Below are 26,163 nucleotides of genomic sequence, written 5' to 3' on the forward strand. Positions count from 1 at the left end.
CAAAAACCACTAAAATTAATGCAATCTTTAAAAATCTTCTTCTTTACTCCTGGACATAAAGCAGTTAAACTGTTTGCATGATTGTAATCAGCATTGAGTCCTCTACCAAAATTGTGAAATTTATGGCCCCAGGGTCAGGGGTTCTAGTGCTAGGGTGGGGCTAAATAAGTATATAGTGAAAATGCATTATTTCTTTGAAAATCTTCTTCTCTGCTCCTGGGTATTAAATAAACTAACTAAGTGCATAGTTATGATGAACAAGAGTGCCTCTTTCAAAATTGTGAATTTTATGGCCCTAGGGTCAGGGGTTCTAGTGTTAGGGCGGGGCTCTATAGATTATATAGTGAAAATTCATGAATTCTTAAATAATCTTCTTCTCTGCTCCTGAGTATTAAATAAACTAATTAAGTGCATAGTTATGATGAGCAAAAGTGCCTCTACCAAAATTGTGAAATTTATGACCCCGGGGTCAGGGGTTCTAGTGCTAGGGTGGGGCTTAATAAGTATATAGTGAAAATGCATTATTTCTTTGAAAATCTTCTTCTCTGCTCCTGGGTATTAAATAAACTAACTAAGTGCATAGTTATGATGAGCAAGAGTGCCTCTACCAAAATTGTGAATTTTATGGCCCCGGGGTCAGGGGTTCTAGTGCTAGGGCGGGGCTCTATAGATTATATAGTGAAAATTCATGAATTCTTTGAAAATCTTCTTCTCTGCTCCTGGGTATTAAATAAACTAACTAAGTGCATAGTTATGATGAACAAGAGTGCCTCTACCAAAATTATGAAATTTATGACCCCGGGGTCTGGGGTTCTAGTGCTAGGGTGGGGCTAAATAAGTATATGGTGAAAATGCATTATTTCTTTGAAAAGCTCCTGGGTATTAAATAAACTAACTAAGTGCATAGTTTTGATGAGCAAGAGTGCCTCTACCAAAATTGTGAATTTTATAGCCCCAGGGTCAGGGGTTCTAGTGCTAGGGTGCGGCTCTATAGATTTTATAGTGAAAATTTATGAATTCTTTGAAAATCTTCTTCTCTGCTCCTGAGTATTAAATAAACTAAACAAGTGCATAAGTATGATGAGCAAGAGTGCCTCTACCAAAATTGTGAAATTTATGACCCCAGGGTCAGGGGTGCTAGTGATAGGGTGGGGCTCTATTGATTATATAGTGAAAATACATTAAATCTTTGAAAATTTTCTTCTCTGCTCTTGGGTATTAAGCAGATGAACTACCTATGTAGTTATGATGAGCAAGGACCCTAATCTTCCAGAATTGTGAATTTCAAGGCCCCAGGGTCAGGGGTACCATAGGGGGGGGGGTGTACTTATATACTGAAACTGGATGAATTGTTCGAGATCTGCTCCTTGGTATTAATCAAATATTTTTGAAAAGCAAGGGTGCCTTTTCAAAAATTGTGCAATGTGTGGATCTAGGCCTAAGGGTCAGGGGTTCATGTGTGATTGGGGCATTACTGATTATTGCTGAATATTACTGATTACTTGAAATGCATTTTTGTTCCCACACCCTGCCTATGGGTATTAAGTAAACAAACTAAGCAACTGCTAAGTGTATTGTTATGATGATCAAATGGTGCCTCTTTCAAAATTGTGAATGCCATAGCATCTTGCTTAAAACATTAATCAAATTAAATCGCTGGAAAGTTGTTGCATAATGCTCAGGTGACCTATAAGGCCCATGGGCCTCTTGTTATATTCCTTGAAAGTAAGAACGTTTTTTAGCTCACCTGAGCCGAAGGCTCAAGTGAGCTTTTCTGATCACATTTTGTCCGGCGTCCGTCTGTCCGTCTGTCTGTCTGTCCGTAAACTTTTCACATTTTCGACTTCTTCTCAAGAACCGCTGGGCCAATTTCGACCAAACTTGCCACAAAGCATCCTTGGGTGAAGGGGATTCAAGTTTGTTCAAATGAAGGGCCATGCCCTTATTCAAGGGGAGATAATTGAGAATTAGTGAAAATTATGTTATGTATGTTTTAAAAATCTTCTTCTTAAGAACCACTGTGCCAGGAAAGTTGAAACTTATGGGGAAACATCCTCAGGTAGTCTAGATTCAAGTTTGTTAAAATCATGTCCCCCGGGGGTAGGGCGGGGCCACAATGGCCGACCAAAGTTTTATATAGAAATATATAGGAGAATTCTTTAAAAATCTTCTTCTCAAGAATAGCAGAGCTATAATTGCTCACATTTATATGGAAGCATCCCCAGGTAGTGTAGATTCAAGTTTGTTCAAATCATGACCCCCGGGGGTAGGGCGGGGCCACAATGGCCGACCAAAGTTTTACATAGAAATATATAGGAAAATTCTTTAAAAATCTTCTTCTCAAGAACAGCAAAGCCAGAATTGCTCATATTTATGTGGTCATCCCCAGGTAGTGTAGATTCAAGTTTGTTCAAATCATGACCCCCGGGGGTAGGGCGGGGCCACAATGGCCGACCAAAGTTTTACATAGAAATATATAGGAAAATTCTTTAAAAATCTTCTTCTCAAGAACAGCAAAGCCATGATTGCTCATATTTATATGGAAGCATCCCCAGGTAGTGTAGATTCAAGTTTGTTCAAATCATGACCCCCGGGGGTAGGGCGGGGCCACAATGGCCGACCAAAGTTTACATAGAAATATATAGGAAAATTCTTTTAAAATTTTCTTCTCAAGAACAGCAAAGCCATAATTGCTCATATTTATATGGAAGCATCCCCAGGTAGTGTAGATTCAAGTTTGTTCAAATCATGACTCCTGGGGGTAGGGCGGGGCCACAATGGCCGACCAAAGTTTACATAGAAATATATAGGAAAATTCTTTAAAAATCTTCTTCTCAAGAACAGCAGAGCCATAATTGCTCATATTTATATGGAAGCATCCCCAGGTAATGTAGAATTAAGTTTGTTCAAATCATGACCCCCGGGGGTAGGGCGGGGCCACAATGGCCGACCAAAGTTTTATATAGAAATATATAGGAAAATATCTTTAAAAATCTTCTTCTCAAGAATAGCAAAGCCATAATTGCTCATATTTATATGGAAGCATCCTCAGGTAGTGTAGATTCAAGTTTGTTCAAATCATGACCCCCGGGGGTAGAGCGGGGCCAAACTTTTGGATTCAAACTTTTCAATAGTAAACCAATTACTACTTTTTCCTAGCCACAATGCTCGGGTGAGCGATGTGGCCCATGGGCCTCTTGTTTACTGCTAGAATGTATAATTATGAAATAAATTTTTCACAGGAAAACGGCAAGGATTTAAAAGAGGACCTGTAGGCATCCCCAAGTCAGGCCCCTGGAGTAGACAGACTCTTATTTAAGTGGCCTCTGATAGAGGGAATAAACTTGAAATATGGAGATTACTAAAACTTAAAATAGATGGGCTTTCATATGAACAGGTTTGATGGTGCTTGTGGATTGTGAAATTGTTTTTGAGTTTTCTCCTTGGTGTTCAGTGATACCATAACCAGACATATATATAGGTCATCAACTGAACTTATTGGAAAGCAGAAATAAAAAGGATCAAATTTTAAAAATACTGTTGAACAGTTGATTGGATATGATGCATTCTAAATACCTCAACTGGAAGGAATACTGAGAAAAGTCGAAAATAGCTTTATAGAAACCTCCTTATTGTACTTTGTTCTTGCCAGACATCAGCATTTGATAAGGATGTGTGGAATTTACCAGAAACTTAAGCATTTATATTTGATATTGACCAATTTAGATTTTAATTATACAGTGTGTATATAGAACAAAGGGAGAGGGTGGATGAAAGCAGTGTAAAGACATGCCTTGTTTTTGTACGGACTAACATTAGTATACTTGATTTAAGAGTCATATTGAATCCATTGCCATAGAAAGTGTTTGTTACATAGCCCTTACTGCTCTCAGTATTTTAAATTGCTTTTGCATTCTTGTGCTATGAATAAATTGGAGCCATTATGTTGTGAAGTGTTCACTGAGAGTGTGGTCAACATGAGAGTGTTGACAGGCATTGTGTTCATCAACAAAATGCATTTCCAATCAACATTGTTTTATATAAAAGGGCATTTATTAAAGACTTATTTTTTTAAGGTGCTGAAATAAGTGAAATGTGTTCATTGTACATACATGTACTTATATTTTTTTTATGTTCGAAACGTTGCATAACAAAGGCTTTCTTGTTCGCTTTTGTTGTATTTTTGTACATTATCTTTTATAAAGTTTAGAATTATGTTTATTAGAGCCTCGTAAATGTAGGATGTCATTTAGTTGTTCAATTAGAGTGTAGTTCAACAAAGTACTTAAATTTATTCTGTGATAAGAACTTTGATGCACATTTGCTTATCTTAAGCAATCTCCTTTAAACACTTTGATATTCAAACAGTGTTCATTAAAACTAGTCATTGTTATTTTGTAAAAAGGGGTTCGATTTTTATTCTTGTTCAGTTCACAAAGAGCATCAAGAAGTGTTGTTTTTGAATAATTTCTTTGTAACTACATACAGGATGTATGAAATTATCATGGATATACAACAATAAAATAAGCTGAAATTTGTCTTTTTTTATATAAGGTGTGCATAAATTAAATATGTAGAGGAATTTTTATAAGGGTAACAGATGCAAAAGGTATACCTCTGCTGATGCTGGACATGTTTTTCACGTTGCATAACTAATATACCCTTGGCGGGACTCTGGTCTTCCTTTTGTATTAATGCAGTGCTTCTCCATGCTGTGGAAGATGTAGCTAAAAACTGGGATGAAGCTGAGTAGTTGTAAGACAATCAAACGGGCAGGAAATGGCCAGATAGCTTTCTGCGTGAATTTATGAGTACATACAACAATTGTTACGGTAGAAAGTGTAACTAGAATTTTGGTGAATGCAAACTGGTCATGGGTGTAAATATATCTAGAATGTGTACTTGTGTATGACACAGTTTTATGAACTGGAAGCTAGTTGTGAACCTTGGGAAAAAAAACTGTCAATAATGGAGAATTTTCAGAGTTTTTCACTGCATACTTGCATTTGAACCCGCAGCGCAAGTTCGAATCCTTACTAAGAGTCGAGAGCAGACGCTCAACCACACCAAGAGGACAACGATACTGAAATTTGACAATGATTGTGAAATTTGTTTATGATCTCCATATGCATTGAGAAATAACTATTTCTGTTTGATGTCGCAGTAAACATATCCCATATATGTTAGGCCCCGCCCCCTTTATGCAGCCTTTACAATGTTGTGTGTGTTTTCACATCGTATTTTATTTAGTAGTACATGGTAGTAATATTCATAAAAATATTGCAATTGAAGACCCTAAAACCTAAGGTGCATGAGCCATGAATTCTGTTGATGCCATTATGTAATATGTATGAAATCTTGTCTTCATTTATGAAAATATAAGAAAAACCAACAGATTTTATAAGTTAAATCGTTTTATATCACAGATACACATTAGTAACATCTAATATATTGCATATTTCCCATTTCATGAAACTGAAAATGCCAACATTGAAATGCAAAATAAACTAAAATCGAAGTCCACATGACTGATTACCTCTCTGAGGCCCACATAAAAACATTCATCTCATTTAAATGCAAGTTAAACTATTTGTGGATATACACAGCACTGGAATAAACTATTTTCATTAATACATGTATATACTGTGGTTTCATCAATTTTTGTTGACATCAATTTTCGTGGATTTTGTACAACAGATGCTTTTGAGGATACGTAATTTCGTGGATGAAATCATTGTCATTACAAATGAAAAACACATTTCTCAATTCAATGAACATTAAATTTCATGGATCTGCTCAATGACGAATTCCTAGAAAATTGGTGCTCAACGAATACTGATGAAACCACAGTATCTAGTAGCTTCTTTTTCTTATTTGGATCCTTGGTCGTTGCACTTGCATGGTATGATTCCCATATTCACTGTGAATGCAGATAATGTAGCATATATTTTCTGATGCTTGTCTTGGAGATGAAGAAGTCACATCTATGGAGATGACTTATTAATTTTTGCACTGTTAAGTGTCAAGCTGGACTTTGTGCTCAGTCCACAGTAATGGCAAGAGCTTTGATATCTGATAAAGTTTGTTGCTGGCGTGATTTAAGTTCACCCAAGTCTGTTGTGGTTTGCCACTGGTCTGCTAATTCCGAATAAATCTTCAGAGCCTCAGAGTTATAGGAAACCTACAAGATTACAGGAATTTCATAGTGAAAGAAAGAGTATAAGTTCAGAAAGTCCCACAACTAAAAATTCATCAGAACAATTTAAAATCTTAATTATCTTTAATGTATGTTTTCATCTGATTTACACAGCCAATCTACATGATAGATAGATGTGATAGTATTGATTAACTTATATTTACGAGGGTTGTCCCGTAAAATCGTTGACAAGTTGTCTAGTGTAAAAAATGAACATCACTGCATTCCGAAATTTTCACTAGTTTTTAGCTCACCTGAGCCGAAGGCTCAAGTGAGCTTTTCTGATCACATTTTGTCCGGCGTCCGTCTGTCCGTCTGTCTGTCCGTCTGTCTGTCTGTCTGTCTGTAAACTTTTCATATTTTCGACTTCTTCTCAAAAACCACTGGGCCAATTTCAACCAAACTTGCCACAAAGCATCCTTGGGTGAAGGGGATTCAAGTTTGTTCAAATGAAGGGCCACACCCTTATTCAAGGGGAGATAATTGGGAATTAATGAAATTTTGGTGGCATGTTTTAAAAATCTTCTTCTCAAGAACCACTGTGCCAGGAAAGATGAAACTTATGGGGTAACATCCTCAGGTAGTGTAGATTCAAGTTTGTTCAAATCATGACCCCCGGGGGTAGGGCGGGGCCAAAATGGCCGACCAAAGTTTTACATAGAAATATACTGGAAAATTCTTTAAAAATCTTCTTCTCAAGAACCACTGTGCCAGGAAAGATAAAACTTATGGGGTAACATCCTCAGGTAGTGTAGATTCAAGTTTCTTCAAATCATGACCCCCGGGGGTAGGGCGGGGCCAAAATGGCCGACCAAAGTTTTACATAGAAATATATAGGAAAATTCTTTAAAAATCTTCTTCTCAAGAATGACAGAGCCATAATTCATCATATTTATATGGAAGCATCCTCAGGTAGTGTAGATTCAAGTTTGTTCAAATCATGACCCACGGGGGTAGGGCGGGGCCAAAATGGCCGACCAAAGTTTTACATAGAAATATATTGGAAAATTCTTTAAAAATCTTCTTCTCAAGAACCACTGTGCCAGGAAAGATGAAACTTATGGGGTAATATCCTCAGGTAGTGTAGATTCAAGTTTGTTCAAATCATGACCCCCGGGGGTAGGGCGGGGCCAAACGGCCGACCAAAGTTTTACATAGAAATATATAGGAAAATTCTTTAAAAATCTTCTTCTCAAGAATGACAAAGGCATAATTCATCATATTTATATGGAAGCATCCTCAGATAATGTAGATTCAAATTGTTCAAATCATGACCCCCTGGGGTAGGGCGGGGCAAAGATGGCCGACCAAAGTTTCACATAGAAATATATAGGAAAATTCTTTAAAAATCTTCTTAAGAAAGACAAACCCATTGTTCATCATATTTATATGGAAGCATCTTCAGGTAGTGGAGATTCAAGTTTGTTCAAATCATGACCCCCGGGGGTAGGACGGGGCCAAAATGGCCGACCAAAGTTTTACATAGAAATATATAGGAAAATTCTTTGAAGAATAGTAAATCCATGATTGATCATGGGATTACTTTTGGATTTTAACTTTTCAACAATAAACCAATTTCTACTTTTTCATAGCTACAGTACTCAGGTGAGCGATGTGGCCCATGGGCCTCTTGTTAGTACATATTTTAGTAATATACACAGCAAATTTCAGATAAATATATGCATAAATAAACAAATTATGAGATTTTTTGCTATGTATAGTAGCACCTTACAGCTCATGGATTATAACGTCAAAGTGTCTAAAACAGCGTCACTTTTTATCTTGCTGAAAATGAAGTTGGATGAGTCCGACTTAAATTTAGGAACTTCATGATACACATTCTTTAGTCTACATGAACAGTCGAAGAACCAATTGGCACCCTCACGCGATCTTCTGAAGATTTATTAGTAAATTCGGACAATATTCTCACCATCATTCAACTAATAGGAAATCTCATATCGGCTGTCTACTGTGACAGCGTCTTTCGCTATTACATTAGGAGTTTGTCCGTATGTTTTGTACTCCCAAAGGACTCGATCAAAAAAGACTTCGCTAAGAAAACTCCCATTTCATTTGTATACTTAAGATATAGTGATATTTTTATCATCTTTTTTCTTCTATGGTCATTTCAAGTCTCTCAAGGTGTCATTACAACATTGAAATAAAGCTGAACTGCTCTCCGGTGCGCCGTAACGTCATAAAACGTCGGTATTTTTCGTGTGTTGTGTTTACCACTTTCCCATTTCGAATGCTCGAGAAACTGCCAAAAATTGAGCAAATGCCTTAAATTTTTTACCGAGACTGCAAAATTGATTGTGGAATTGAATTAGGATAATTTCAATCCAAATCTTATGTATTTAAAATTTTTATTTTGAATTCAAACTGGTGTATTCTTTAATAAAACCTTGGTTTTTTGACCGTGCGCCGTAAGACAATACCCCTTGCACATTCAAGCATAATAAAATCTTTATTTTTGCCTATATTTTATCAAAAAAATTATCATGCACTTAAATATGATAAATAAACATTTACTGAAATTTTCAGCTTAGTGCGCCCATTACTTTTCGAGAAAAACGCTTTGTCCACGATTTTACGGGACAACTCTCGTACATTTCCAATTTCTTTGTTTGAGATAAAATTACGAATACCATATATACTCGCCTATAAGTCGGTTTTTTGGGAGTTAATCTTTAGTCCAAAACTCTTTATCCGACTTATAGGCGAGTTATAAAAAGAATGGTATTATATGAGGTCAGTCGGCCTCTGATATATAAGCTTATTAAATTCAACCGACTTATAGGTGAGTATATACGGTAGTCAATGTACTTTATTTCTCCATCAATGTACTGGTTCATTTATAGGCACGGTTAAAAAACAATCATGTGCAGGGTTGGACAAATAGAGACTAGAAGCAGGGCTTCTAGCACGTGGATTTGCGGAATCAAGAGCATGTAATTATAAGGAATAACTGTCTTATATTTCTCTTTCATGAAGTTGATCAATTGATTGGCTTACATGATAATTTTACACAAGCCAATCGATTGATCACATCATGAAATCAAAAAATAAGACAGTTATTCCTTAAGTACCTGTTATACAGGGAGCAGATTTTGATTTCTGTATGTTACATGTACTATACATAAAGATTTGAAAACTTGATAACGTTATTTTTATTTCCCTCCTTAATTTTATTCTCTGATCAGATCCTTTTTTGAAAAAAAATGTTAAAATTATAACAAGTAAATAAATATACCTAAGCTTAAAGTTTACTTACCTGGGATTTTATTAGAGATTCTAAACATGGTTGAATATATTCAATTCTTCCATCCACAAACTTGGGTAGATCTTCAGATAAGGCCTGATTCTGACTGTCAAAGTCGGCCTTGGTTCTCTCCACTGCTTTCCTACTCTACAAGGGAAAGAATATTAAGGTTCACTGACCCTCTGATAGGAAAGATAACTCAAACAGGGACAAATAATTATCATATTCCTTCATAAAAATGTTAAATTAAATGGTCATTTCTGTCAAATTTTGTCCAGCAAGGTGTGAAAAAATAAAATGTTTGATTGTAAATTACCTTGGTAATACTTCTTTTGAAAAATCATAACCCATTAGCAATATATGAGCCTCCAAAAAAAAAAATTATGCTGTGAGGGGAAAATGTGTGCGTTGATGAATTTATTTGTAAGAAACTTGCTGAAGATTCAAAATATATACATTTAATTTCATTCAAAACTTACTAGATCTAATTTCACCACATTTTGTCCGGTTCTTTCTCGGTTCTGGTGTTTCTCTACTTTAGCCTGGGATTTCTGGTACTCCTTCAAAACAACAGTACATCTGTGTATACAGTATAAATAAATCTTATATCAACGCAAAGGTGTAAAATGAAGTCCATAGTAAAATCCAATACTCAACACTTGTGCAGACTCACTGTAACATATTTTATCAGCATTCCAAGAATATAAAGTCTAAGTACTAGGCAATCTAATTTTAAACATCAGACTTCTTAAATTTGCGCCATATGTATTCTCTTTGCGTAAAAGTATAAGTGGCACAAATCTAAAAAGTCAGATTTTAATTAGATTGAGGTGCCAGGGGTATTTATCCAGTTGAAAAGAAACATTCTTACTTGTAAACTCTGTTCTCGTTTCTTCAGTGCTGCTTGTATACTTGGAAATATGGTATTCAGTCTGAAAAATTATACGTCATAACTGATTGTGTTGAATACATATGTATACTGTATACAGGGAAATTTTCGCCCCCGTTTTATTTTCGCCCTTTTCGCCTACTTTCATTTGGCCGAATTTAAAATGGGGAAATTCAAAGAATACAGTATGATTTCTTAAACAAAACTATGACTGGGCGAATTTAACACGGGCCAAAACTGTTTGCAAGAGTGAAAGGGCGAAATTAAGACGGGGCGAAAATAACCCTGTATACAGTATTTTAACATACAATGGCTACATCCACATATGCCTTTTCTACAATACATATATTAAAATGTGTACTATTTAGATATTAACTTTTCAGATTGGTCAGCTTTGTTAAATTAAGGGCCTTTTTTGGTATTATTATATATTTAAAATGTATATTTACCTTTTGACTGGTTCTGCCATAGTCTTCTGTACAACATTATTCTGCAATATTATCAGTATACAATAAAATATGTGAAACAAAGTTTCAGTACATTGCAGTACCAAGTGGCATTCTCCAAAGTGATAGAGCTATCTAGAAGTTGTGGAGGATGCTCTTTATTCAAATTTTTATACTTTTGTCTTTGTGAAATGATTTTTTTTAAATTTTGGATCGAAAACTTAACCCCTCTTCTTTCCTTTCTATTTATATCCCAGAATTGGTATAAAATTAATAAACCCATAAAAACAAAGACTTGTTTCTGTAAGTAGACATAATTTTCTAAGAAGAAGACCCAAGGGACACAACTTTCACCAAATATCAAAATTTGTGTGAGCTAAATCATCTATATTTCAAGTTAAAATAAGGCCAAAATAAAAAATACTCCTGTTTCCTGTCACCCGACCTACCCTACATTTTACCCTCCGACCCTAAAAGTTTTTATTACATTTTCATTTTTTGGATAACTATTTTTCTAAAATACTGAAGTTGACCAATGATATTTACAGAATTAATACATCACAAGTGTACAGGTTACCTTTACTTTATAAATCTTGATTAACAAACTTGCTTTGAAACTGTTAACATATCATTTTCTTGTTATTACAGTTATTACATGCTATATGTTCTGCATTCATTAAATTTTGAAAATAAAATTTTTTCTCAAAATTTTTTTTCCCTACCTACCGACCCTAATTTTTTTGGTCAGGGGACAGGAAACAAGAGTATATTTTATTTTGGCCTAAGTATAAATGAAATACCACATGGGCCTATTTGAACAAGTAAATATCACTCAAAAAGTATGTAGTACATGAAAACACAAAACAAGGAATAAGCACTTTTACACCTGTGTCAAGTCATGCTATTAAAATCTCATTTTAGAAAACTACTCTTAATTTTAGCAGCCATTTATAAGGCATCAATACTCAAATGCAGAAAAATGTGAACTAACCAGTTCCCTGGAATGTAGATTCTGTTTCTCTATAGCCCTGTCCCAATCTGTGATCATGGCATTCAGTTGAGCTTCAGTCTGACATAGTGGACTGGTCAACAGATCCTGGGTTATTTTGTGTTCACTGTTCAACAGGGCTGAAATCCAAGGAAAATCAATACAACTGAGAAACAGTAGTTATTTTGAATGGTAATTTTAATTGAAAAGGGATTCAAGTTGATATTTCTGTTATTTTTTTTTTTGGGGGGGGGGGATACATGTACATGTATTTTTAAAATACCTGAGTTGGATTCTAGCCATCTTTTGGTATCTTTGTATAATTTCTTGCTAGTTTCATCTAAGCTGAAAAACAGAAAATACTTTAATTATGAAATACTGCATATTGCAAAAAGATGTATAATTTACATATACATGTATTTGTATCAAACATAAAAGCCTTAGCAAGTCAAAATGCTACTAAATGGAAGAAAACTTGTATATGTACAGATTACAATACCCTAATGCTTATTTCATCAAGTTCATGTAGGCTTAATATTGTAACGATCCCTCCCCCTTTTTTCTTGAATCTCATTTTTTTTATCTTGGTATTTTTCTAAAGCACTTTCATGCATACTTTAAATTCATTCATCAATTCTTGTATGGAATGTTGAAATGTCCAGCGAGAGTTACGTCTTGAATGTTGGTTGACAACTGCTTAAGTGTAGTGAAGATCTATGCCATTTTTCTTGTGTTTCGATGTGTTGAATGTCAGACATCGTCTTGCTATTTAATTACACGCTTTTTGTTGGCTTAATTGTACATACGTAATTATAAAGCTGCGCTATAATTCAGGATTATCTTAAAGTTACCTTATTTTTTGTGTGATCGATGTTTTTATCGTCTTCGAGCACACAGGTTTCACTGAAACTTCTGCCGCCGCCATACTTTGTTTACTTGTGTATTTTCCCGTGATGCTTCACGGTGATCTATTTTTACTGGAGTTATTTCGGCGGAAGATTTGATTGTAAATTCTTTTAAATTAAATGTTAAACAGTAAATGAGCTTTTAAAAGTGTAACTTTATGTTTTATGAATTTATTTAATTTATTTATGTTTTGTAATAATTTTACATACGATGTACGAGAGTGAGATTTCATTACGGGACGATGATTACATTTGATTGGCTGATTATTATTTACGGGATGGAATTATTAGTTATGATTGGTTATGAATTATTGCGGGTTTTGTTAATTCTATAAATACCCAGATGCTGAATATCGTTTGCTCTCTCGTTTTCTTTGTGACCTAGAGAAAGGTTGCCAGTTTTGTCCAGAGTAATTTAAGGTGTGTACTATTTCAGTATCTAAGTGACTGAAGTACATAATACGTAATGTTAGGTTAGGCTAAATTCATATTACTAGTAATTGTACTAGTTTTATTTATAATTACTAGTTGTGAACTAGTTATTTTTATCTTCTTTAGCCCAGTTTAGGAGTTAGGAAATATTTCTGCTGCGTGCTAGTAGTTGAACTAGTAGCGGGAATATTTATTTGTAAATTAATTATAAGTCATTTATAGAGAGCCTTTTCGTTTTATTTTGGTCGGGGGAATTTATACTTTAATTATAAATTACTGGAAATAGTGCCAGTTGCCCAGTTATATCAGTAGTTGTACTGATTTTGTCTTTTGTCCCGAGGGTTGAGACTTGTGAATTTCAAACTGTTATTTATTTTCGCTGTTCATGTATTACTGAATAAAATTATAAAACTTTACATCGAAGTTTTTGTTCTCAACACAAGGCAGGCGTTCCGAAGCGTTACAATTTTGGCATCCACGGCGGGATCCGTTTAAATTTACGGGTCCTGTGATCGAATCATAACAACGCTTTGTCTGTGTTTGAGAAACAAAAATTTTATTAAGCAAATCAAATAAAAATAAATCACAATGGCAGGACGTAGAAGTCGACGGAAACGTCGTGGTCTTCAAGAATCCAGACCTACCTCACGAGTTTCGTGTTCCTCTGTAGATACTGTAAGAGAAAATGAAAGCGAATGTGAATTTCCGTGTGAAGGAGCTGACATGCACAGAACTAAACCACTTGTTCATTCAAATAAAGAAGCCTCTCAATTTTTACGTAACCCAGATACAAGTTTAATGCTTGTGAGTTCTCAGGCAGACGTTGTGAGAGATGGAGAACCTACACCTTTTATTGGGAACTCAGATACAGTTTCTGTAACTGTGAGTACCACTACAGAGCAGCCACAGACAACAAACAGTGTAGTTACGCCTAAAATGAGCCATCTTCACACCTGTGGTCCCACAACTCAGATGCCTTTTGTACCTGTTTGCTCACATTTTGCTGAGAATTTGTGTACAGGTTTTCCTAGAGAGCCGACAGCTGTCCCTAGTATGTATGTACCTGCAGTCCCCAGTACAGGTACTCACATGAGCCCCTCCATTACGCAGACAGCAAGTCCAGTATATGGGTTACCTGTGAACTCTCATAAACACAGCACTTTGAGTTCATGTACAGGTTCAAATTACCACACTACCTTACCTGTAAACTCTTATGCAGTTCCTTGTACTGTGAGTTTTCAAGGTCCTGTTTATTGTCAACAAAACCAGAGCGCCCATATGTTTACTCCATTCCCCACAATTACAACACCAGGTCACAACGTTTGCGCGAGGACTCATTTACCTCTAAGTTTGTGTACAGGTTCTGTGCCTGTAAGTTCTAGTACAGGTAATGTACCTGTAAGCTCATGTACATGTACAGGTTCTGTACCTGTTGGTCTAAGTACAGGTTCTGTGCCTGTGAGTTTGTGTACAGGTTCTGTACCTGTGATGCTGAATCAGACTTCCGCTCCCATGAGAAGTGCACGAGATATATCAAGGACAGAAAGCGAGCAAACTGCACTTGTCCAGCTTACGGAGATGGTAGAGCATTTACAAGAGAAAATTAAACAGCTCTCTGAACAAGATAACCACCAAAGGACCAACCCTGACAACAGACAATCAGATACATGTAGCACGTCTCACGAGTGTTTGAGTAGCGACAGAGAAACATCACAGTCTGACTTTGTGTACCGGAAAAGGGCTAAGCATCACAATGTAAAGATTCCTCCATACACAGGGAAAGAAGATTGGTCTGTCTGGTTTTGTCGATTTGAGGAAGTTGCAGATAGATACCACTGGACAACAGACGACAAACTGGACCAATTACTGCCCAGATTACATGAAGATGCTGCTGACTTTGTTTACGGCCAATTATCGAAAGAGTCCAGAAGTAGTTATAAGAGACTTACAAAGGAACTGACCAATCGTTTTCGTGCAATCGAAACCAGTCGTACATATCTGTCAAAATTTAATAACAGAGTTCAGAAGCCTGGTGAGCGAGTCGAGGACTTTGCTGCTGATTTGAAGCGCCTGTATGTCAAAGCCCACCCAGAGCGAGACTCAAAGACTAGAGAGGAAGACTTGCTCAGGAAATTTTTAGATGGTCTGGCTGACAGAGAAGCCCAATTTCATGTAGAATACGTCAAGGACCCCTCAGATATACATGAAGCTGTACGACAGGTTATAAATTATGAAGAAGCAGGTCGGCCTTCAACTAAGAAACATGTCAGAGAGGTGAAGTCGCTGTACAGTGATTCTGAATCTGAGGCCTCATCTAAGACAGTCACTAAAGACAAGTCGATGAAAAAGAAGCGCATCAGAAATGTAAAGTACGGCCAAGGAAACAAACAAGCATCAGTTGGCACTATCGAAGCCTTGCAGAAACAAGTCGATGAGATGGCAAAAGTTCTCAGCAACCTGACTAAGCAGAGCAACACTGGGACACAGCCAAGTAGGCCTATTATTGGTACATCTCAACCAGACATGTCTTCGGGTCAAATGGCTCCTCTGGACAGACCACAGAAACATAGCTGTTTTTACTGCAAAGCTGAAGGTCATTTCATAAGGGACTGCCCAAAGAGAATTAATGACCTTCAAGTATCAAAGGCACCTTTAAACAGGCATTAGCCGTTCCTGTGGGTCAAGGACCGGCTACAGAAGAAACTGACAGACAGACGAACAGTTTAGACCCACCAACAGACCGACAACCAGATAATTTTGATGAGTCAGAAGATTTTTGTTTTATTTCTAATCGAATACCAGATGCAGATGGTGTGTACATAGAAGGAAAAGTAAATGGTTTAGATGTCCACATTGCAACAGATACTGGTGCATCCAATACTATACTTTCATACAAAGTTTATGAACAACTCAAAGAGGTGAACAGACCCAGACTTCAAGGAAAGTCGCACTTACGAGGAGCTGACGGAAGTACCATTCATGTTTATGGGAAAGGAGCATTTGAATTGCAACTTGGTTCCTTGGCCCTCAAGAAAAACCTTTTAGTAGCTGATATCCAAGATGAAGTGTTACTTGGAGTGGACATCCTGCAGAATAGTGATATTGGTCAAGCAGATATTCTCCTGAGTAAAGGACTGATAAGGTTCAAAGGTCATGATATTCCATGCATACAACGTGGTGTGCCTAAAGATATTACCCTCCGTTGTGTGGAGAGATGTGATATACCTGGGAATACAGAAGTAATAATACCGGCTTTTATTCAGCGTGAATGTGAGGTTGATGTTGAGGAGGACCTTATGTTCGTGCCAAGTGGAGATCTTATGGAGAAGACCTCCTTACTGTTTGCCCCAGCAGTTCTTAACATCAGAGGGAAACTGTGTGTACCCCTGAGAGTTATGAACCCTTTTGATGAGGGTAAAACGCTTTATCCAGACACAGTAGTGGGTACTGTCGAAGGATATGGGGGAATAGTAAATGTAATTCGACCGGTTTATAGTGACCTAAGAAGCCTTCGCCGATCTACTGAACTTTCGCCTGGAGAGGCATGTGAGGTTCCAGATCATTTACGTGAACTGTATGATGGCTCTTCCCAGTCCTTAAATATGTCAGAAAAAGAAGCTTTTCGGAAATTCTTGCTTGACCATCAGGATGCATTTTCAAAAGATGAATGGGACCTAGGGCAAACCAATTTAGTAGAACATGAAATTAATACTGGTGACAGTAAACCTGTAAAACAGCCACCTCGTAGAGTTCCAACAGCACTAGCCAATGAGGAGAGAGATGCCATTCTGAACCTTAGAGAGAGGGGCATAATACAACCTTCTACATCACCTTGGTCCTCTCCACTGGTCTTAGCTAGAAAGAAGAATGGAAAAATAAGAGTCTGTGTGGATTATCGAGCTGTAAATAATTTAACAGTTAAGGATGCATTCCCACTCCCACGAATTCAAGACTGTCTAGATTCCGTTGCAGGAGCTTCAATGTTTTCCACTCTGGATTTGACAGCTGGGTATCACCAAGTCAGAGTCAAGGCTGAAGATATACCAAAAACAGCATTTGTTACAAAATATGGTCATTTCGAGTATAAAACCATGCCTTTTGGATTGACTAATGCACCAGGTACATTCCAGAGACTTATGGAGATGGCATTAAATGGCCTCCAGTGGGACATTTGTCTTATTTATTTGGACGATGTAGTGATATTTAGCAGAAATTTTGATGAACACATGTCCAGACTTAGCCAGGTGGTTCAAAGAATAACAGATGCAGGTTTAAAATTGAAACCAGAGAAATGTAGCCTTTTTCAAGATGAAGTTATTTTCCTTGGACATAAAGTCACTAAAGATGGAGTCTTACCAGATAAGCAGAATGTAGAGAAAATTTTGAATTGGACCAGACCAAATAATGTTACTGAAGTACGACAATTCCTTGGAACTGCCTCTTACTACAGGAGATTTATAAAAGGGTTTTCGATGTTAGCTAAACCTCTTACTGAACTTACACAAAAGAACCATTCTTTTCATTGGACAGACTCATGCGAGCAAGCATTTCTGCAATTAAAGAAAATCCTTACTGGGCCCGATATAATGGGATAACCTGACCCAAACCAAGGCCATTTTATTCTTGACACAGATGCCTGTGATGTAGGCATTGGTGCTGTATTGAGCCAAGTACAGGATGGACGTGAGAAAGTGTTAGCCTATGGGAGTCGAACCCTAAACCGTGCTGAAAGGAACTATTGTGTAACTGATAAAGAGCTCCTAGCTGTTCGTTACTTTGTGGAATACTTCAAACAGTATCTTTTAGGACAAAGATTTATACTTAGGACTGATCACCAAGCATTAGTCTGGCTATATAAACTGAAAGAACCTAAAGGAAGAGTGGCACGCTGGATTGAAATATTGTCAGCATACAATTTTGAAATCGAGTATAGGCCTGGTACACAGCATGGTAATGCTGACGGTCTATCAAGATGTCCGAACCCAGCCGACTGTAGCTGCTCAGAAGGTGACAGTTTAGAAAGCCTGAAATGTGGACCTTGTATTAAGTGCAGAAAGAGAGCTGAGACTATGGAAACTCAGGAAAACCTTAATCAGGGGGGTGCTATTCGTGTGACGACAAGAAAGCGTGACAGTTCTCAAAATTTACCTGAAGGGACACAATGGATGTCAAAGTACAACTCATCAAGTCTACAATGTCTCCAGATGGAAGATAATGGTATTGGTCCAGTGCTTAAGTGGAAACTGGCAGGAAGTAAACCTACAAAAGAGGAAGTGGTCAAATACTCTCCAGCAACCAGACGTTCCGTTCCGCAGCAGGAGACAGCATAGGATGTGATTCTAGGACAAAATTAAATTGGTAATTTTGAGTAACAAGTATAAGTAAGTTAAGAAAGTATTCATTTCATGCATTGTCAATATTTGTTGTAAATTTGGAGATAAGGTTAGGAATGAGATTGATTTGTGGACTTTATGTGTAATTTTTTTTATTTGATATTTCAAGCATTAAGTCTGATGATAATGATATTCATTTCTGTAATATTATTTACCTTTGATATTTTTGCTTGCCAAGTGTCCATCCTCTTAAAGTCTTTTTCTGTTATCCTGTGAATGAAAATTAGGAAGATTGTGCATTACTTCTTATTTGCAAGTTATACTTATAGAACTTATGTGTTTAAAGTATTAGCATTAGTGTTATCAGGACGCTGTATATTTGCAAGTATTTATGATGAATTTATCAGAGCGGCTGCTAATATCTTGTACATCCATTGTTTTTGTAAGATAAACTCATTCTTTAAATGGCAGTTATTAAATATTAATTGACTTATTATAACTCATGTACATTTTAACTTACTTACCTTGTCACACTGTGCTCTGCTCATTTGTCTTCATGAAATTATGTTGAACTTCCTGTTTTGATTTAGAATTTTGTGTTATGTATAAAGTTTCTATTATATTGATAAGTGATATGCAGGAAGGTTGGTGTAGTAGTGTTATAGTTTGTAAAATTCTATGATTTATTCATTCCTAGAGATGTGAATTTTTGAGAGGAGTTGATACATTTTTTTTTATAAGCTTTGTGAAGTACAGCATTTGTTTTTGAGTAGTCTCCCTTGTGTGTATTGACTAGCTGTACTGTTCATGGAAGTATATGTGTATCGAGTGTAGAGTATAAAGTAGAATATTGAAATATGTCATTGATTGTTTTAATTAATTGTTGTATGTGAATTTTATTGTTTGTATTTTGAGTCCAAAGGGACTTGGACTCTTAGAGAGGGGCAAAATGTAACGATCCCTCCCCCTTTTTTCTTGAATCTCATTTTTTTTATCTTGGTATTTTTCTAAAGCACTTTCATGCATACTTTAAATTCATTCATCAATTCTTGTATGGAATGTTGAAATGTCCAGCGAGAGTTACGTCTTGAATGTTGGTTGACAACTGCTTAAGTGTAGTGAAGATCTATGCCATTTTTCTTGTGTTTCGATGTGTTGAATGTCAGACATCGTCTTGCTATTTAATTACACGCTTTTTGTTGGCTTAATTGTACATACGTAATTATAAAGCTGCGCTATAATTCAGGATTATCTTAAAGTTACCTTATTTTTTGTGTGATCGATGTTTTTATCGTCTTCGAGCACACAGGTTTCACTGAAACTTCTGCCGCCGCCATACTTTGTTTACTTGTGTATTTTCCCGTGATGCTTCACGGTGATCTATTTTTACTGGAGTTATTTCGGCGGAAGATTTGATTGTAAATTCTTTTAAATTAAATGTTAAACAGTAAATGAGCTTTTAAAAGTGTAACTTTATGTTTTATGAATTTATTTAATTTATTTATGTTTTGTAATAATTTTACATACGATGTACGAGAGTGAGATTTCATTACGGGACGATGATTACATTTGATTGGCTGATTATTATTTACGGGATGGAATTATTAGTTATGATTGGTTATGAATTATTGCGGGTTTTGTTAATTCTATAAATACCCAGATGCTGAATATCGTTTGCTCTCTCGTTTTCTTTGTGACCTAGAGAAAGGTTGCCAGTTTTGTCCAGAGTAATTTAAGGTGTGTACTATTTCAGTATCTAAGTGACTGAAGTACATAATACGTAATGTTAGGTTAGGCTAAATTCATATTACTAGTAATTGTACTAGTTTTATTTATAATTACTAGTTGTGAACTAGTTATTTTTATCTTCTTTAGCCCAGTTTAGGAGTTAGGAAATATTTCTGCTGCGTGCTAGTAGTTGAACTAGTAGCGGGAATATTTATTTGTAAATTAATTATAAGTCATTTATAGAGAGCCTTTTCGTTTTATTTTGGTCGGGGGAATTTATACTTAAATTATAAATTACTGGAAATAGTGCCAGTTGCCCAGTTATATCAGTAGTTGTACTGATTTTGTCTTTTGTCCCGAGGGTTGAGACTTGTGTGAATTTCAAACATTGTTATTTATTTTCGCTGTTCATGTATTACTGAATAAAATTATAAAACTTTACATCGAAGTTTTTGTTCTCAACACAAGGCAGGCGTTCCGAAGCGTTACAATATTTTTAGATCTCAGATTCTAGGCTTTTACTGTTGCATTTATATAAAGAATTTAAAAGTATTGCAATTAGTGCTAATTAGTTCAGCTCCGTCATGCTATTTGGTAGCTAGGTAACACATGTTTCCTTATGCAGGCCCTATATATCATGGCATTGCTAGTTTTTTCTTATAGCCAATTCAGTGAAAACTGTTCCTAAATTGAAACCAACTGCAAATGAAAATCATTCTATGGTAAAAAAAAATGTCAGGAAAATAATATTTTTTTTCCGTGAAACAATGCAGGTGGTTGACTGGTTGTGTTCAAGGGGAGTAACTCCTCAAATTTGATGATACATTTCAAAAGATTCTGTAACGGTGCTTACTGTTTACTGTATCAGTTATTTTTCAGTGGCTGTCATTATAGGTTTATTTTACAGAGACAATTTAGTCAATATTGGAAAACACCTCCCAAAAGCTTACTCTATTCATAAACTAGGGCTAATTGTAACGGGGACCGTTACAGATGTTCCCCAAACGCTCCCCATGTCCCTTTTCGTGCCCTAGCTTTTCGTGTAAGACTTTTATAAATATACTAGGTATTTAAGGATTTCATTCAAAGATATTAAAGTTACAATGATATCAACTATATATCGTTTAACGTTTTGCATGGGCACACAAGTACATGTACATGCATATGCAAGATGATCATGGCATGTTGGTTAAGCGATTAACACATCTTTCTATCCCGCGAATAATAGAAAAAATACAGATATAAAGTTACCACATTTCAAGTATATATCATTCTTTGAAATACCTATTCACATTTAAATTCTATACTGATTTTAACCTCGGCCTCAAAGTTGGTTTTATTCCGACGACTAGGCAGTGTTAAAGTCGACTAAGGATATCACGCCGATAGCTAACCAATCAAGATGAACTTAGTCAATTGTAGTTCCATACATACAAAAGGGATTTTCCTTTAATCTGTTCAGATTTTATTTTATATATATTTTCTCTCTGGTCATTTTGACAACTCTGGTACCTGTGCCTAGTACATTTTATATACTATGTAAATAAATATATACATGCAAAGGTTTTTGACCAGAACTATTCATTTTTTCCAATGCATAGGAGGCTACTTTCTGGGGTTTACAAGAGATATTTATAAAGACATTCGTCTCAGCTAATGTGACCAATATTCTTTAACACCTTCTCCTTCTTATTAATATATTTTTCATGAATGCAAATACCTGATAATTTTTTTTTATGAAGGAGCGTACATGTATATTGATTTTGTATTTCTGGGGATTGCGTAATTCTAAAAAAATCAATTAAATTTCAAAGGTTAAATAAACAAAGGATGCTTGGTATTAAAATATTATTTCAAATCAGTAGAATTGAATGCTATTAACGACATCCGAATAAATACATGTAATCATAAAAGGCTTATATACCAACTTTGTTCATCTGTACTTTAATTTCAAACACGACAGGATTTGTAATTAATTAAATTGATAATTTCTATATACTTTGGAAACTCACATCAAATATTTTAATACTCTTTTCTCGAGCTCTTTTCTGCAGTTTCCTTGAAATGTTATGTGGGTCCGAGGTGTAATTTGAGCTTTACAGCGATTCTCTGCTTTGTGTGTGTGTGTGTGGGGGGGGGGGTGTATTTTTTCTTTCTACCTTGGGTTAAGATCAAAGGTTAAGGTCGATTTCAAGTTATAGGTCAAGGTCATTTTGGTAAATAGCTAATATTAACATTTTATTCAGGTTACTAGTGACCTTGACCTAAGTATCAAGGTCAAGGGTTAAAAGATCTGCTTCAGTATGTTACATGTCTTTGCATTTAGAAGTTCTTAATTCTGCATGAACATCAAAAGACTTAAGTATACTGTCGTTTAACACATTGTGTGTGCGCGCATGTGCATGACGTCCTTGCATATTTACTTTTGATGGTAGAATAATGTAGGCATTCATTATATCTATTCATATTAGAAATTTCACCCTGTATTATTGAGAACTAAAAAGTTTTAGGCATTTAAACTTTAAGCCAATCAGATTGCAGCACACGTGCATGTGCGTGCGTTCATGATTATTCTTATATATTATGCTGTAGGTCTTCATAATGTGTGACTATGTTCAAAATTTCAAAGGATTTTGTCAATAAACAAAAAAGATATAAAGACTTTAGTTTCAGCCAATCGGAACGAAGCGCACGTGCATGTGCGTGAGATCTTGCTATTTTGACCATGTCATCATGTCTATACTATGAATATATCCTTATATTATGAGTTTCAAAGCATTTCATCAAAAATTTAAAAGGTTACGGCTATATCTATCATATTGGTCATTTCACGCGTTACACGTGTGCGCACATGCACGCACGTGCGCGCAAAATGACCTTCGTTCCGCACATCTACATAACATACCTAGTGACCCTAAAAAGGTTTCACCTAGATCGGATGAGTAGTTTACGAGAACACTCGCGGACAAAAAAAGTACCGGAGAAGAAAATTCAGAAAAAAAGTAACTACCTGTAGTGCTAATTGTAACGGGGACCGTTACAGATGTTCCCAAAACGCTCCCCAACTCCGTTTTGGTGCCATATTCCCTGTAAGCTTCATAACATAAGACAAACTCTATGCATTTGAGACTTTAACAACGTTTACCCAGAAATGTACCATGTTAATTCAAATTTTAGCATTGCACACGTGCGCATGTGAATGCATGTGCGTAATGACCATATCATCTTGTCCACAATCTATATATTTCAATATACTAAATATTAAAGTATTTAATCCAAAAGTATTAAAAAATACGCTCATTCAAGTGTATTTTTGTTTTTCATTTCACGTGCACGCACGTGCATACATGAGCAAGGTGACCATACCTTATTGTAGAAGTCCATTACATCTATCTATGTTCTAAATCCCACCCCGTTTGGTTGGAAACCAAGGAAGTTATAGTTCTTTTAAGTTTCAGCCCATCAGATTGCAACCCAAGTACACGCACGTGTATGCATGTGCATGGTGACCATACCTTCTTGTAGAGGTCCATTATATCTATCTATGTTCCAAATCTCATCCTCTTTGGTTGAAAACCAAGGGAGTTATAGCTATTTAAAGTTTGAGCCAATCAGATTGCAGTGCACGTGCATGCACGTGTTTTCATGAAAATTGCTATATATCATGTTGTAGAATATCCTAATGCATGGCAAAGTTCAAACTTTCAAAGGATTTTGTTAAAAAACAAGAAAGATATTGAGACTTTAGTTTCAGCCAATCAGAGCGAAGCGCACGTGCATGCGCGTGAGATCTTGCTATTTTGACCATGTCATATTGTTTATGTTACTAATATATCCTAATATTATAAGTTTCAAAGCATTTCATCAAAAATGTTAAAAGTTACGCTTATATTCATTATATTTATCATTTCTCGTGTTGCACGTGCACGCTCTTGCAAGCACGTGCGCGCAAAATGACCTTGATTCCGCAAATCTACATAACATGTCTATTGACCCTAAAAACATTTCACCTTAGTTGGATGTCTACTTTACGAGATCATTCGCGGACAAAATTTTCCCAAGAAGAAAAATAATAATAATAGTAAGAATCAGAGTAAAAACAATATGTTCCCCAACTTCGTTTGGGGAACATAAAAACAATATGTTCCCAAACTCTGTTTGGGGAACATAATTACAGTAAATTTGTATTCTTCAAAACCCTGATGGGGCAGACCTGGGTACTGCTCTGATTGCTATATTGCAAATAAATGTGACTTAGTTAGGTTATTTTAAAAACATTATCCCCAAAAGCCACAGCATCAAATTGATATTCAGTTATAAATTGCAGTAAGTTTGAAACAAAAGATACTAGGCCTATACAGACTGCCTCTAAAAAATTCAAGTTCAATAAAATGATGAATAAAAATTCAGATACCTTTCAACTCTTTTTACTTCTCTTCCAAATTCCCTTTCAGTCTAATGAAAAAGAAAGTATAAAGCATTAATTTACATAAGAAATCTGTGAGGACAGTGGGCAGGTCATCATTCATGTTGATCAATGAGACAGAGGTTACTCACAGTTCGTGAAACCACACTCTTCTTTTTTGCTGAGTGTCGGTTAAACGGATTCCTGTAAAAAGATAAGTCTTTTTAAATAGAAATAGAATTGGAATATAAAAATCAACCCGTACACACACTACACAAAGGGTATCAAAATATATTTACCAACTCATCCCGACTGGGCGACTCTCCTAAAATTGTAAACAAAGCACTTTACTGACTAAGATGTTCACAATTGAAAAAATTGCACATGATAGGAGTCAAGATTTCCGGATAAAACTAAAAAAAATAAATTCCTGCCATTTGAAGTGTGAAAGTGAATTCCATACCAACGGTGACCCCTCCACTAAGATGGCACACAAGGAACATGACTTTTAAATTCTGTTAACTATTAAATCAACTTTTTGTTGTCCCAGAACCATTTTATGTTATTTTCTAACGAAACCTTTTTTTTCCGAGGAGATACACCCCTCATGAACTAGATTTCTCGAGATAGACCTTATTTTAGGTAACGTTCAATTATATCCTCTCATCATTTTTCTGACACTTTTGTAGTATAAGGGGTTGACCCCTATTTTTCTAGATTTGAATTCTTATATTCTTTTTAAAAAGTATTTTGAAAGCCGACTGGTTCCTTCGGAAAAGTTCCCAACTTTTTGTCACACTTGCAGTCAAAACAGAATAAAGTAGTGATGTAAGAATGTAAAAATAAAATTATATTAGTGATGTAAGAAAAAAAAAATTATGAACAAGGAGTTAGAACCACCCCCGGCCGAAATAGGATTTTCGAATTTGAAGACAGCCCCCCCCCCCCCCCCCCCCCCCCCAACCGGTCTATCAATATTTTTTTTCGGAGAGCTACAGTTCTGCAGCTGCATTATCAGTTAAAACTATTTTCATCTTGTTGACCCTTTCTGCATGCAAAATTAATATTGGCAAAAAATTAATTAATCACCGCGTTGTTATGGAAGATCGACCTGTGCATTTTGATAGAAATACTTAAAAAAGTATTGTATTTCTAATATACAAGAATTAGAGTGTAATAATAAACTATAAACTATTTTTTGCATCTTTATGATTAATCTAAATATGAAAAACTACTCTCTATAGGTTAAATTCAAATTTATTCATTATAAATAACACATTGTATGCATTGTTCACGAAAAAAATGGGTTCCATATATTTCAATATTTCACTTGAGTTTTACTTTTTTTGGTATTGATTAATTTTATATCTCGTGAATTATTGCTACTTTATCTGTTTATTGATTTCATACACAGTTTATTGGTAGTACATAGATTGTAATCGATTTACTCCACCGTGACGACTCTTGAATGGAAAATGACTTACCTGGCCGCTAGATGGCGGAATATACAGTTATATTTAGCTTTGGGATTCTCGCGGTCTTGTTTGACAGCCTATAGAATTTAAAGAAGAAATTGCAC

General features: G+C 35.8%; 2 protein-coding genes across 3 annotated transcripts in view; one reads left to right on the forward strand and one right to left on the reverse strand.

Annotated features, from left to right (window-relative positions):
- Positions 1 to 4,538, forward strand: part of LOC134230092 (uncharacterized) — a 31,012-nt gene extending 26,474 nt beyond the window's left edge. For both annotated transcript variants that reach the window (XM_062711869.1, XM_062711870.1), the window contains exon 19: positions 3,243 to 4,538. In XM_062711869.1, coding sequence (XP_062567853.1) covers positions 3,243 to 3,319 — 77 coding nt within the window. In that variant the 3' untranslated portion in view covers positions 3,320 to 4,538. The remainder of the gene's footprint in view (positions 1 to 3,242) is intronic.
- Positions 4,539 to 5,327: 789 nt separating this feature from the next.
- Positions 5,328 to 24,943, reverse strand: LOC134230087 (bridging integrator 3-like). Its single transcript, XM_062711861.1, has 10 exons — positions 24,884 to 24,943; positions 24,737 to 24,788; positions 24,594 to 24,634; positions 12,065 to 12,126; positions 11,785 to 11,921; positions 10,797 to 10,837; positions 10,330 to 10,390; positions 9,938 to 10,018; positions 9,471 to 9,605; positions 5,328 to 6,181 (listed from the first exon to the last, which is right to left on the reverse strand). Exons 1-10 carry the CDS (start codon positions 24,889 to 24,891, stop codon positions 6,041 to 6,043), a joined length of 759 nt encoding a protein of 252 aa, XP_062567845.1. The 5' UTR covers positions 24,892 to 24,943; the 3' UTR covers positions 5,328 to 6,040.
- Between the last annotated feature and the right edge of the window lie 1,220 nt (positions 24,944 to 26,163).

This window comes from Saccostrea cucullata, unplaced genomic scaffold (genome assembly GCF_032062105.1).
Source record: "Saccostrea cucullata isolate Sc308-1 unplaced genomic scaffold, CSIRO_AGI_Scuc_v1 ctg240, whole genome shotgun sequence".
NCBI classification, from domain to species: Eukaryota; Metazoa; Mollusca; class Bivalvia; order Ostreida; family Ostreidae; genus Saccostrea; species Saccostrea cuccullata.

Bases quoted from the DNA above. Each gene is read 5' to 3' on its own strand.
- LOC134230087 (XM_062711861.1), bottom strand. The intron at 11,922-12,064 runs GTATTTTAAAAA...CTTGGATTTCAG, and splicing joins ATGGCTAGAATCCAACTCAG to CCCTGTTGAACAGTGAACAC. The intron at 10,391-10,796 runs GTAAATATACAT...ATAATTTTTCAG, and splicing joins ATGGCAGAACCAGTCAAAAG to ACTGAATACCATATTTCCAA.